Source organism: Argopecten irradians, chromosome 7 (genome assembly GCF_041381155.1).
Source record: "Argopecten irradians isolate NY chromosome 7, Ai_NY, whole genome shotgun sequence".
NCBI classification, from domain to species: Eukaryota; Metazoa; Mollusca; class Bivalvia; order Pectinida; family Pectinidae; genus Argopecten; species Argopecten irradians.
This window is the reverse complement of record NC_091140.1, coordinates 18,176,950-18,191,981: the sequence shown is the minus strand read 5'-3', so window position 1 is coordinate 18,191,981 and position 15,032 is coordinate 18,176,950. Positions and strand designations below refer to the sequence as shown.

The window sequence follows — 15,032 nt, the reverse complement described above, 5'->3', positions numbered from 1 at the left end:
ATCAGTAGTTCATTCCATATAGGATATAGTGCCATGGATTTTTTTCGGGATGCAATTAATTTTTTTTTTAAATTTTGACTTGAAGTAAAATGAGAATCTCAAACTTTCCGATGGTGGTAATGGTGTAAAGTAAGTAACTTTTGTAACTGATGAAAAGTACTAAATCGTCTGCTCCTGTGTTTTGATAGTGAAAAAATACTATTTGTCAGCGGTGGAGCATCTTTAACGTGACTTTTGTCTGTTATCGTATATCATATCGCCTGTCTTACGACAGTTACGCTAATAGCTGAAATTGATTCTCTTATAAGTGTTAACGTTTCGAAACAGATATCTCCAGATTTAAAAGAACTTTTCTACACCTAAGTCACGAAAGCCTACATATGGCATCTTTCCATAGGACCCATGCCCTTATTCGCTAATTTAGGTGAAATGTTCCATTGAAATGTCCTATATTTAACAAAGTTTATGATAATTTCAATAATTTTGGAAAGAACTACGGCTAAACATTGAACTCATTTCCATGTTTAAGGATGTATGTCAACCATAATTACAAAATTACATGGTTTTTTTTTCTATATTTGAATAAAAAAATGAATAATTCATTTGCCTTTGATATGTTAATTGAGCTTCTTCTCACCGCTAATACCAACCTTTACAAATAGTGGATCGGTATCGGGTTAAAAACTTTAACATTACAAAACAATTTTCTGCCAAAAACTACTCGAGGGAAAAACAGGTTATTCCCAGGGAAATTTAAAACCCTCAAATCTCATTATCATAACAGCCTTCACAGTTAGGTTGTACGAGCAAGCGTGTAACAAAATTAAAAACTAATAGGTGCTGACCATCTATGCAGAAGCTCTGAAAGCAGTGGCTCTCAAAGAGTTAAAGATATCGTATTCAGGTTAGCAATAATGCCATACTACCGCAAACAAAACTTGCCTTCTGCTACCGGTATTACGGACGAGTCTTACGAACACTCGGTATTTGTAGGAATTTAAGTCTAATGCCACTTTGACATGGCACTGTGAGAGTTTCAAAATACATGTCAATGGTGAAAATGGGGGCAAGCTGACCTAAATCGCTTATGTAGGGACAATATAATACTGGGTACGACCACAGCGGTAAAACACATTTATAGTGTATGGCACATGGACGACACGTAGAGACTGACACTGCCCATAAACTCACTGAAGCTAATATAACAAGTGTCACTGTGGTAATATCGTACACCGTGTATAATATATACAATGCAAAAAACCGTCAACGTCACTGAATATTATATTTTAATGCCTACTCCCCAGCTTCATCTTTGTCAATGGCCACAATTTTCCCCCCAAGTTCTTCCAAGGGTGACCGCTATCAATTCCCTACCCTACCCTCCCTTCGTCAAGTTTATATATATAATTATTTATTAAAGTGCACATTCTATGGGTTGTTTTTTTTTGCTCGGAGACGTAATGTACATCCCTTTGTTGCTGCTTTTTCTCGCCAACACATTATTAAACGCTGTTGCTGTTTTGTATTCAGACACCTAATGTAATTGACACCACCTTTTATTGTCGGACAAATCTGCATAAATATGATTGTAGCAGATACACCACGCGAGCAAAACATGCTCAAGAAGTGTTCACAAACAACAGCGCCACAGTCCCCCTTTCTTTACTACAAAGAAAATAGATACATTGTTTCCATTGAGGATCCGACCTTGAAGTCGGGGAACATTCCCGCACGCGAGATAAGTTTTTTGATAACAACATGTCTTTTAGTTTCGCTTCTAATTGACTGTGACATAAGCGACATTTCCTACATAGGCTCTGACGTCACATAGATCCCTATCGAGAGCTTTCCTGTTTTTTAGTCTTTCTTAAATGACGGAGAGTCAACAAGAGTTTCGTGCAAGATTCATCTTCGTAAAGAAATCACACCAACTAAGGATAATACGATTTCATCAGAGGTTGGTCTGGAGCCGACAGGGTCCGCTCTACTGCAAAACCAATGCAGGAGAAGAGACTATGAATTATTCACGGCTGATTACTAATTTTCATTCTTAAAATGTTTGTTATATTAAAACATGAAGTAGGATAAGAGATATTTACCTGGTAAGGCGAGGCGACAATTTAATTGCATATAAATGCCTAAGGTGTCATTTTCAAACGTCATTGTCAGGAATCAAATTAAAAAAATGGCGACCGCATGTATTGTAATTTGTTGCCTTAAATGGTTAAAAGTCACGAGAATATCTTAGCATGACACTGATTAAACTGCGTTATCATTTACAATATGATATCCACAAAAGAATTCAAAATTTAAGATAGCAATCAGATATATAAAGTTCTATATCCTATAGCTTTAATACACGAAAGTGATACTACGTATATAACAAATTTAAGATGCGGAAACGGTATCCAAAACTTTTTATTAGATAGCCACATATGAACATCTGTTGGAGAGAAGATGAAATGAACACCGACTTCCGGCGATTAGCACGATCATTTTAATCCTCCGCAGTAAGATATATCTCCTGCTGGAACAATGACATTGCGATATTTCATTGTAACATGTGTGTAAAAGGGACATTCCTATATACGATCATATGACAATGGATCAATGATAACAATATACATGTGCGGAATATTCTTGCATTCATATTCATGAATCAAAAGTTATTTATCCATTTCAAAAATGTGAACCTCAACTAGGGTACTGTGATTTCGAGTGAATTTTTAAAGGATTGTTTCATTTATTAATCTCCTCGGTTAACGGACTGAAATGTTTCTCTGAAACTAAATTCGATCACAAAAAAACTTCAATGTCTCTTTTGGAGTAAATAACCTCTGAGAAATTCGAGATATACAGATTGGTGAATACTATGGAAAAGTAATGCGGTCGGTATCGTAATGTTATCAGTGGTAAAGCATGTGGCTCCTTCTCTACTTTCAAATTTTATTTTGAGATCCTGTCTTGACCAAGATTTATATGACAGTTATTATGTTTGAACAAAATAATGCTTGATTTCCGGAATACGTGGTCTTATTTTTTATTTTTTTCACGATTTCATTTCAAATTTAGACTTTAATTTACCTGTCCTTGTGATGTAGGATTTGATTGTTAGTTAACGATTGTGGTATTACGTTGGTATTATATATATATATATAAAAAATATATCATTGTCTTCGAAAATAGACTAGATTGTCTGATGTAAATTACTCTTAGAATAGATCTAGTTCACAGAAAAACTAACGCACGTCGACTCAGCCGTCATAAATCATGTCTCTATCTCAATACACACTGCAGTCAATGATGTCAGGATGACAAATTCTAACGAAATCTAGAGTTGACATTACCTCAAGTCCTGTTTGGTCTTTGTGTTATCCGCTAAGGTGACTTTAACTGACATTCATAAATCATATATAAACTGCTATCAGATTATATCATCTCTTATAGAATAGATCTAACTTGTATATCTTAATATTAACATTTCCATTTAAAACTAGACTCAATGAACCTATCAAAGAAATCTTGAGCCAATTTTTCCATTGACCTACTCATCAGGTTGAAGTGCATGGGAGTACACTTTTAAGGAAGTGATTACCTCCACAAGTACTATTCTAACAAATTCTAGTATTTGGTATTAAAGTTTTCATATAAAATTACATAATTTAATGATAAGATGCAAATAAGTATGTAAATTCGAACCCTTCTGTAATTCCCTGATAGACTTGCACAAGTTCCTATTTGTCCACAACATACCATATAGATTCATTAGATTGAAAGTAAATTAAATGTTGTTATATATGTAGATTGATTACATTTATATATAAATTTATGGGGTATAAACCTAAATAGGTCTTGAGCTAAATGTGTCATGAACTGCTGCTTCGCAGTTCATTTAATTTGTCTCAACACCCAAAGCAGTTTATGACCCCATATATTCGATCACTTAGCAGATACAGCGTACGACTGTAGATAGGTTCCTTCCCTACATTTTACCATGATGTGACAATATTCTGAATTGGGAAAAATGCTGCGTTTGTATATTTCCTAAATTCTCCTTGGTGCCCTGGGTATAATATGAGAAGGTTAAATATAATATGAGAGCGTATAATTTGCGTATGACATAGTGGTTTCGTTATCAATGTCTTAATCAGCTGGCGATCTCGCCCTTCGTTTGTCCTTCAAGAACAAAGGCTTGAAAGTCACATTCAGAAATTGGTAACGAAGCTGAATTTAGCTATTTCGGGAACACATTTTATGAAATACGAGTGTTATATCTGATTCAGTATCAGAATGACCCAGTTCAGAGCGACATTTTAGCCGCCATTGTCCCCAGAAAGACACCACAACCTGTACGCGGTGACATGCACGTCGAGTACTTGACATGGAGAATCCTAAACGGAAATTGAAACAATGATTGAACAAAACATTTTACTACATTTAAATTCAACGTTCGTCTTTATCATCTCAATGGATATAAAGTGCCACGAATGCACGTGATGTTTTTGAATATAATTTCATTTAAGGTCTCTATCCTTGAAATAGTTCGTCTTGAGTCGGACTTAAACAATACAGAATGACCCAATAATGAATTCATGTCAGAAGAAGGCCGCGTTCGTGAGAAGGTCAGCTTATCGTAATAATGTTCTACTCTTCCTAGCTGTGAGCATGCTCCCCCAAACCTATAGTTATAACCTCTTACAAGATGTCAACACCCTGTTCAAATAACGTGAGAGTCCTTTACGTCAATAATCTTGAGCACGGAACAGAGTCCTCGAGTTTGTCCGTGTGAGTAGACACCATCAATGTATCGTAATCCGGGGGCTCCCCAGGCCGCAAATTCCCACCCTGTATGAATGAATCTATTTCACAGCCCCGTGGTCGTGGCACAACCGTGCAATGGTGTTGACAATGCAGTCCCCTTGGATGCCACAGACTCGCTGTCACGCCCAAACAAATACTAAAGACGGTCACGATAAGTTTTTCCGTGAATAAAGTTTGATTGCGTTTCGGACCCTCCCATTGCTGTGCTAATTCCCGGTCCCGTTGAAAAACTGTTTATCGACCCCCTAAAGGACTCCTTTTCACCTGGTAACAAATTACCTAACGCCGTTGTACGGGGATCTTTTGTAAGCATCACCTCGTAGATTCCTTTTGATGTTTGCACTATGAAAGAGTTAATCCCCTATTTATGGGGAACTTAATTACTTGAATTTAACAGGATTTGGGGACTACGGGGATATTCATTCTGTATGAGGTTAGTACTGTCTCGGAGTAACCGAAATCTCTTCATCTCTGTGAAAGGGTTGACCTTGGTCGGCGCTAGTTTTACCACGGAAGACCTCATTTGACCCTGCCACAGTATTTACCTCTCGGTTGTACTTAAAAGTTTAAACTTTTACATCAGGAATTTCAGCAATAATGCCTTTCTCTAGATTTAAAACGTAATAATTGCGACAGATTGTTTTTGCGTTTTGAGCTGCAATATCTACAGGAAACCATAAGAAAGGCAAATGGACATTTCACAAACGTCTTACTTCTTATATTTGAACTGTGTGAGATCTTTTTAATCAATACTAAATTCGAAGCAACAAGCAAAGCGCATTGGCAAATTAAATTATATAAATTGAAAGAGATTATATAAATAAGTAATGGCTACTGTGGGTCGGAATTCGTGACTCTAGAACAGACCATGATGCAATATACATGTAGCGGTGAGTGACCATATATACCGTCCTCCATAAATCACCAACTCCGGACTGTCCCCGGGGCCGATTTACACCAAGGGTCACAGTCCGTTACCACGGCTAAAAGTATAAACATGTATTCCGGCTAATTTCTGCATGTTTTCTTGACCTCCTACTCTAACCCCTGACCTCACATTTAGGCGAGGCTCATCTTCAATCAAGAAAATTAAGTAGTTACACATCACTCGTTTAAAACAGGTCAACCTTAGATTCATTGTATCCATAACATTATTGTTGCTATGGTATCAAAAATATGAAGTTTTGGAACGTAATTAAGTTATAAACCAATACAAGACTGACGACATGGATATTGAATATGTCTGTATCCAATTGCGTTCATGTCACCTTTAAAGCAATTAAAACGCTGTTCAATCTCTATGTAATTTTAGATGTTACTAAAAGAATATAATTCCAACAAATACATCTTTTGTTTTGCAGTGTTCTTTTAATTCATTTATCCCTGGAAGTTTATAATGGGACGTCCCAGCCTTTGTAATAGATGAGTCCAAATGTGTCAATAGGGATGGATGACTTAAAACAATAGCAACTGCTTAGAAAGAGCAGTATTGATACTTGGGGAAGCAGAGCTAGTATTCAGTCTCTACGTAATATACTCTAGTCAGTGGATAACAGTTTTAAGTGCAGAAAGGTATTAATACATTAACATTTCCCGTATAGTACGTAAAGTTGTAAATATATGTATCTATTTTCTGTGTGTTTAATGAGCCTTTCCCAATGTGTGATTATTTCAGCCTTTAACAAAATGTCGCTGCCATTTCTCCTCTGTCTAAATCACCAACGGTGCCATTTCTCTTGAAAACCTAATCGATTAGAAATCCTTCTCGGTCATTCCCCATATCCCACACAGAGCGTATACGTGGGTTTATGGAAATAAGGCATGGTTTGAATTTCAATCAAACAGACATTGGCGCCAAACGACGTTGCCTTCGGGGTACATTCGCCGCCATTTTGTCCGGTGAAACGCATGACCTTTGCTCTGGGTCATCGGTTCTTATGTATACGGCCAATTGGACAATTTACACAGCGAAATGAAATATTTCTAATGAACCTTGTCTTTTTATTATTTACCTTAATTTGCTCATACGATGTTCTTGTCTTTCGATTATTTATCTCGTTCCTACGAGGTGATTCATCATGTTCGATTTGAAATCATCCTCAGCAGAGATCGTAGATTAATAGCATTTTACTGATATTTTAAACCCCTATATTTAATGGAATTCTCGGATATCAAATTTAACCAATTCGCGTGCTATATTTATACCATGAATGCAAAAAGGTCATGTAATTAATATGTGATTTACATATATTATATTTGTAAGCCTTCAGTATAAAATCCTTGAATTAAATCTCTGAAGTACATATGTATCCGCGGTGTACTGTCAAGGCTTAGCGCTGATCTTATCGTTTTCATGTCATCAAAATAAAGGAAAATTAAGTGGTTTGCTCCTCGATTCAAATCTAGATTAATCTTTCGTTGCTTGCTATAAAGACGAGTATATTTACCTATTCTTCATTGATCAATGTTCCTGAATATATATGCTAGGAAGACATCGTCTGGCATTGGCCTCTAATACTGTCAGTTCATCCTACCCCATGTCTCTTGCTTTCTAAGATACATTACACACAAAAAGATTTAATACTATTCTGTGGATTTTAAGAAAATGATGACCAGTTTTCTGTGTCAAACATTCCAATTATCACACGTTATGTGATTCGGCAATTATCGGAACCCGATCCAATAACAAAAATCATCGGAAATTGCCGAAGGCATCGTAAATGTCGATAAAATCCGTCATGAGTCGACTGTGATGAGCGAGGGAGACGTACTAACTATCTTATGATGGACAAAAGATGGCATTTTCATAGACGTGTATATTCGGATCTGCCTAACATTGGGTGCTAGAAAACAAGTAGTGGACATGGCTATCGTAACAGTTGGTGACATATTATGGCCGGACGGGTCACAAATCGTGTCGAGTCATCTGTCACGGACATCACTGGGTCAACTTTTATGGTCAAATTGACGATTTTGTTGCGTTTCTAAGACAAACCAGCAGGAATTGTTCTGATGTCAATATCGTTAGTGGTATACATAGACTCCGTAGGCGGCCAAGGCGCAGAGAATTGTCGGTAAATATATTCAGCGGACAGTGACTTTGCCAAAATCCGGATAACCACAAAAGTACCTCTGACATCTGACGTATTCCGTTTGCCTTCTAATCAACATATCATTGAATAAATTGATCGATCACCAACCACTTCCTTTTTTGTTCAATATTCAGTTTCATTTAACATCGTTTTGCTTCTTCTGTATAGGAAGGTTGTGATCCTGTTGAAATGGGTAAAGCGAGGGCGTATTATATGAACTGAAATTGCTAGGAAGACACGTGTATCTTTCATACATCTGTCAAAGGTTACAAAATTAAGTCGCATATTAAGGACATTCAACCTGACTAAACTATCATACAACAGGTTTAGGTTGAAAATTGGAGGCTGCAATACGCCAGTGAAGTGACAACGTTACGGAGAAGGGACTACAGAAACTGATGACGTAATCATATGATGCGATAAAACAATATCACAGTACTAGTTTTGATGAGTGATCGAAACGTCTTCGCGATGTTGGTGTAATATAAGAATTACTGTACATACGGACCTGACATACCTTCGCGATGTTGGTGTAATAAAGTGCTCTTCATGAACATACCTAACTATCCGGGATGTTGTGTGTCAGGTAAGCAGGTAAACAAACGCTGGGTACAAATCCCCGAAATACAGACTTAAGTCTTAAATACACATATACCCCATGACCAGTACCAGACAGTGTGAGGAGGGTAGGGTGTTAAACATCCAGGGGAGGAAAACATTCAGGAAGGGGATAAATCAGTCTTACACAGCTGACAATACTGTTATTCATGTCTAAGACCTTAATATGTATTTTCCCCTTTAAATTAAAGTGACATATCCACAACAATTTTTCATTAGAATGTCAGTCATATGGCAGGTATCAAATGTGTAATGCATTAAAACTGACAGTCCTAGATCTCATAGTGACATTAAAACATGAAATGACAAGTCGAAATTGTCAATTAGGCATAAGGATCTGATACGGGTTTAAAAAACACTTTAATGAAACTGTCAATTTGAATTTGAAGATGCTTGTCTCTTAGGACAGTTCAATAAAAGTCACCTCAAGCCTTAACGACCATAACTTAGGTTGTGTTTTCGGCGTACTTGTAGGGACAGGAAAGCCAGACATATACAGTTAAAAGCTCCGTTAAGGGGGACTTATTAAGATAGTATGTCCGTCCAACCCACCTATCCATGATAGCAGAACAAAACTGTCAGCGTCAGATAAGTATAAGCCATCCCAAACAATAAGACTCCCTCCCCTGCAACTGTTGAATTGTCACCTTATCGACACAGGGCGCTATTTTAAACACCTGTGACCAACTCTTTGTATTCGTGAAGATTTTTGTCGTTGTTTATCGCGACTTGTCGACACTTGGCTGCTCTTTGTTCTTAACAGAACACATGGGACAATTGTAACTCGGAACTGATCCACTCGGGACAATCCAGGAATTCCGACAAGATTGGACAATGTGCATGACAAAAGCACGTTGTTCTGTTTGCGAGTGACCCCCCACATCGTCATGATAGTTTGGCCTGGGATAAATCTGCAGATCATTATTAAGGATGCGCTTTATCCCTTTTTGATCCAAGGCAGGAGCGCACGTGAATCATACAGGTATTCGAAAATCCAGGTGTAAGAAATGCGATCGTCTTTCATGTAGATAAGGTTTTAACAAAAATGCGAGGAATTTTTAGTTTTCGTGTGAAATTAGTCACTAAGCCTGGTAACCTTTCGGCCAGGCCACGGTCCCTCGCAAACATGCCACGTTCTAGAAACCCTATCCTTAACCCATTGGCTGGTAACAAAAAGTCAAGCTAATTAACAGGTAATTACGGGTAATTTACAGGTAGGTGACTGGTCGGAGGTTCTACACCGGCCCTGTGTATCTCAAAATACCCCGAGAATGGAGTGTAAACGATTCCTATGTACCACAAGAATATTGGAACTGTAAACAGTACGAGTTCATGACTGTTGAGTCGGACAGATTCGTCGCTGTAGGTAAAAACATGGTGATCTACCGAAATAGACTTTAGTTTATATACTCAGTGATCATCGCGTCATCTGGGTAGTACGTGGATGCTTAATGTATCAAAACAAACGCCGAGACCTGTATATCTTATATACAAGCCTCTGATTAACCTTGAATGTGCTTCGTCCCATATTGTCTCCGTCAAATCGGAAGAACGCTCTACCAAGTATTTCTGGTTTAATAAAATGACATATCCGACCACTAGATACGGTAACCGCGACCACATATGTATGTTTAAACAGTTCGTATCAAAGAGAACAGCGTCTTATTGTCAAACTGTCATGCTGTGGTTATTGATAAGATCCCTGAATACGCACATTAATCATTACCGAAAGAAATGTATCATTTCAAGACAATCTGATTGCTCTAAATACCAGGAGAAACTTGACGATATCGTACACTATGTAAACATGGCGGTCGGGAACTATGGCCCTTCACCCCATCACCCATTTATACCAATGTATATGTCGTCGTGGACAGTTGTCCCGTGTAGATGGTCTTTGTATGTCAGTATACAAGATACCGAAAATCACATCCGTGTCTTGCAAGAAAAGGCTATGCTATACGGTCCATCACGCGTAACATTTTCAAAGCCAGAACGTTCTGAACGCAGAAAACGGGGCTTCCAATTTACATCAACATTGGTATATTCAGATAATGCAGATCGGAGACCACGCGTCAATTTAGTTCCCACGGCTACATTCTTCCATTCGCAGTTATCGCCCCTTCGTGTTTGTGTTAATTCTAAGTAATGTGGGACTTGTATCAGTAAATGGTTTCCTTCTGGGGTGGACAACATGTTCCATGTGGCGACTATATCGGCCATATCAGGGCATTAGGAGATTATATGGCAATATGGAGTGTCGCGCGCCATGTCTCCGGGCGTCCTATAGTAACCTTATATCACAACTGTCTGGTAGGATATGACGTCACCCCGCGTGAAGGCGGAGCAGAATGTTCGGGTGGCTATCGGGTCGATAAGAAGTCAATACTGTACGTGAATATGTAAACAGATTCTGATAAAACTGTTTGTACGGCGATACCATGAGAGATACAAGGAAATCAAATGAAAACCGCTACACAGAGACATTCTACTGTAGCGAGCGGTTATCTACATTAATAAGCGATTCCGTGCGGCTGGTGAATAGATTCTAACGATAAACTAAGTCAAAGAAAATTCCAACCCCGACTCCTGTTTTCAGGTGACGTCTTACATAACACGTTTATCATGTTTACTGTATAGTAAAGTAGAATTACTCATTCGGAATCTTTAAAATTCCTAGTCGTACGGCGAATACATGGTCTGAATATCACGTGACTCGGGGAGATGACCTCCGATGTTGATTAATGGGTATACAGACTGATAATCAGATCTCTAAACCTATTGATTTGAGAGTTTTCCGATAAAACGGTATCTCCTACATGCTAATTAGTGCATATTTTAGAAAATTAAATGCCAATTTCAAAGGTCCATATTTTTTTTTTTTATTACAGCGTAGTTTAGTGCTGTGGTGAATCAGAGTGAATGATTTGCTGTAAGCTGAAGTCAGTCGATCGTCGACTGATCCGATCCTAATCTTTTCTACACGAGATGCATATGACCTCTGAACTAGAGTCCTACTAATAGCATATGTCACAAAACCTGTTGCAAGTACCATAAATAACCCGCATTTTATCCGGCCATTAATCGACCGATACAACCTAGCCGGAAACAGATTTTGTTGGGAATATGATTTTAGAAGTATCGATGTCAAAAGCGCAGGAAATTGTTAGCGTGCATCTAGTATAAGATTTCCCCCGAGCACACGTAGCTATTATTTCAATGGGTGTCTTCAACGACGTCGAAGTGTATTTACAAGGGGTGTTTTCTCCGAGGTTCAAATCTCCTGAAGTTGAGAGATGCAATGACATTCCTCATGTGAACAGTATATTCGCTTGTTATTTTCTTTAGATCGATGTCAGTACGTGTTAAAAGTAGGGTCATAAATCTAATTTGTAACGATGGAAACGACCTAGTTTACAGGTACAATGTAGAGAGGATAACCTTTCACAGGGGAAGTAATGTTTTATCTTAAATGTTGTACCCATATAAATTCATATCTGGTGAAATCAGCCTCTCGTAAACTTTTATCTCAAACTGATATTTTATCAAAGATGTCATTGTCCCAAATCTAGTGTGTAAGCCTACTATAATCAGTAATAACAGACAGTATCATAACACAACCTTCTTGTTTCATAAACTTGTAACATGTTATATAGAATATGTCGTATAATTTGTCGATTCATCTCAGCTTACAAGAGTCCTTCAAAAATGTCATTACATACAGTCAATATATTTAATGATATTTTCGTAAGTCTTTCCCAAATACCATTTTATACAAATGACCTAGTTGTTTATTTTTACAACGACATACTTATCTATTTACTTAAAAACAGGTGTGACGCTATTACACCTGTGTGTAGGTGAAACAAACAGGACGAGGGGTCTCTACAGTCGAATGATTTAAATTGCCAACCCCCGGGGGACGGGAGATACAAATCTACCTATCCTATATGGTTTTACTGGCGCTCACGAGAATCCAAATATTTTATTTTGAACATTTGTAAGCGAGTTAATAGCCTATCGTTTCAAAGTCATTGCGGTTTGTTTGTGGGATCCAGAGGAAAGAGTCCAGAATTTATCATTTATGAATAGCTACATGTATCTCGCTCAAACCGGCTATATCGAGGAAATAAAAAGAAACATTGTAAAAATATATATAGGCGTGCCATAATAATTATAGACAAAAATTATCATTAATTTGCACATGTCTGTCTAACAGATGTAAATAGATGACAGTGCAGGTCTCTATGTCAGGCGGAGATGTCTTACCTCGCGACGTCTAATATCTAGCATGCATATATTTGTATAATGTTGCATTTCTCTTCCGGCCCAAGCTATTCAAACCCTGAGAAGCATATCTTATATAAGTATTACAAATATATGATGTCTGAGACCGAAATCACATGCCTTAAAGTGTATTTCAATATCTGGTATATGTTTCGTCAATTACTTTAAATGGGAATTATTCTTCGAAATTGTCATGATATGGACATCTGTGTATATTCAAGCTTCACGGGATTTCAATAACTTACCTAATGACGTCACTGTGTTAGACAATGTGATAGAGTGATGTGACGATTTAATTAACACTATAATTAATAAGATTTAATGAAATATTCTCTTACCTGTGGGCTCCACATACACGACGCCACCCCCGGGAGGGGCTTCGTTTTACTCCTCCATTTCTTGGGTAGTATGGCGTGAGTTTGGGAATGCGATTTGTTCTTGCTCATATTAGCTAAAGAAAGAGAAGATGATGCAAAAGGGTAACTAAGAAATCCAAAATCGTCTCCATCATCATCGTCACTATAGCAACAAGAGTATTCACCCAAATCATCATCATTCTGGTGTTTGTATTCTCTGAGGTCCCCCACAGATTTACTACGCGCCCTACCCATTCCCAACCCAGCATCTTCATCTTTCACAAGCTTTGGCCCTCCCCTTGGCGTCAAAGCTGCACCAATATTCTCCGCAATTCTCTTTAAGCTGTTTCGAGATTTTTGTTTCTCTTTCAACTGATTCCCTACAATGCGGTCTCTTTCCGCTGCTATATGGTTGTTTATAATCCGGATATTTTCCGAACGTACGGATCCATTCAGTTGGTTTCTCCGAAAGTTGAGGCTATGTTTGGAAGGAGATGTTGAAGGACTGTTTGAGGATCTGGAAGGAAACACATAGCTGTTGTCCAAAGTAACATATTCCGGTTCTTCTTCACTTTCCAGATACCTGGACGAGTTGAGACTCCCAGAGTCGTTTAATCCCGTTTGAGAATGATAATGACCAGATGAGTAAGAATTACTTAAACTTGGAGAGTTCCGGGAAACATCAGGAATAGGAACGCTTCCATGATAATTTTCCTGATATGATATGCTCCTTGGAAATTCCTTGCGATATCCATTGGTTTGAGGAGCTCGGCTCAATGATGAACAATTCCTTGGACTCTCCAAAGTCGGATATTTCCTACCATTCTCCGATGGATCGGAAATACTCCTTGGAATTTCCATTTTTTGTGTTTCCTCTGTGGAGAAGTATCCATTAGGCACTCCGCCGTTTGGTAGAGGTGAAACCTGAAACACAAGTCCGTTCCAGGAACGATTCATCTTAGCTATGGGGTACACGGATGGACTAACTCCGAACCCATCGGAAGAGCTACATGTTGTAAAATCGGATGGTGAGTGGGCTTCCGAAGAACTTGACCGCTGTCCGTGTACGGTCATTATAAATCTTTACCGGACATCAAAGTCACGGAAACTCTAGATATAATCCCTGTCCTTGCTGCCGGATATACCTGTATCAGAATCTGGAGATGTTTTAAGTTGGAAACACAGATTACGTTTTCGTGTGGGGATGCCCCACTCCCGGTCCGGTTTAACACTAGCACACAAATTGAGTAGAGCGTCCACGAGTGGAGAAGCACAGTTTTGTTCTCTGCATGACTGTGTTTTCCAGGTCACGACACACGAAACGTAAACATAGAGATATATAGGTATCGGGATGTGATAACTGTATATATCTTATGTACACAGGTACACACGGCACATCCAGGTAAAAATATCCAGGTGAAAAAACTAAATTCCAATAAATTCTTTTGATCGATAACAATAAATTGTATATTCCTGTGTAAACGCAATGTTATGTTTAAATCCCTTTCGCAGAGTGACAAAGTTGTCTACAAACTTGTACAGCGAAAACTTGCGAACACATTAAAGCGCGACTGTCACCTACTATCGCCCGCTACGTACTCAAGGGGGCGTGGTCTCAACACCGACCCGCGAAACGACGTTTTCATTGGTCTCCACTGGACCGTAAACGCCATAAACTAGAGTAATGAAGTGTATTCGTTACAAGGGGCGCCCACAGGGGATTTGTCATTTTTTCACCTGTGAGAGAAATCTGTCTTACAATCATGATCCAGATGAGATAGTAAATTTACTTACAACATTCTGAGCAATGTGTCTATTTTTGCTCATCTCGCCGTAAAATAGACAGCTTTTGCTTGTT

General features: G+C 38.3%; 1 protein-coding gene across 1 annotated transcript in view; it reads right to left on the bottom strand.

The window, feature by feature from the left end:
- The window catches only part of LOC138327751 (rho GTPase-activating protein 4-like), a 42,379-nt gene extending 27,623 nt beyond the window's left edge, over positions 1 to 14,756 (bottom strand). Inside the window, exon 1 of the mRNA XM_069274092.1 lies at positions 13,157 to 14,756. Coding sequence (XP_069130193.1) covers positions 13,157 to 14,248 — 1,092 coding nt within the window. The 5' untranslated portion in view covers positions 14,249 to 14,756. The remainder of the gene's footprint in view (positions 1 to 13,156) is intronic.
- Positions 14,757 to 15,032: the final 276 nt, after the last annotated feature.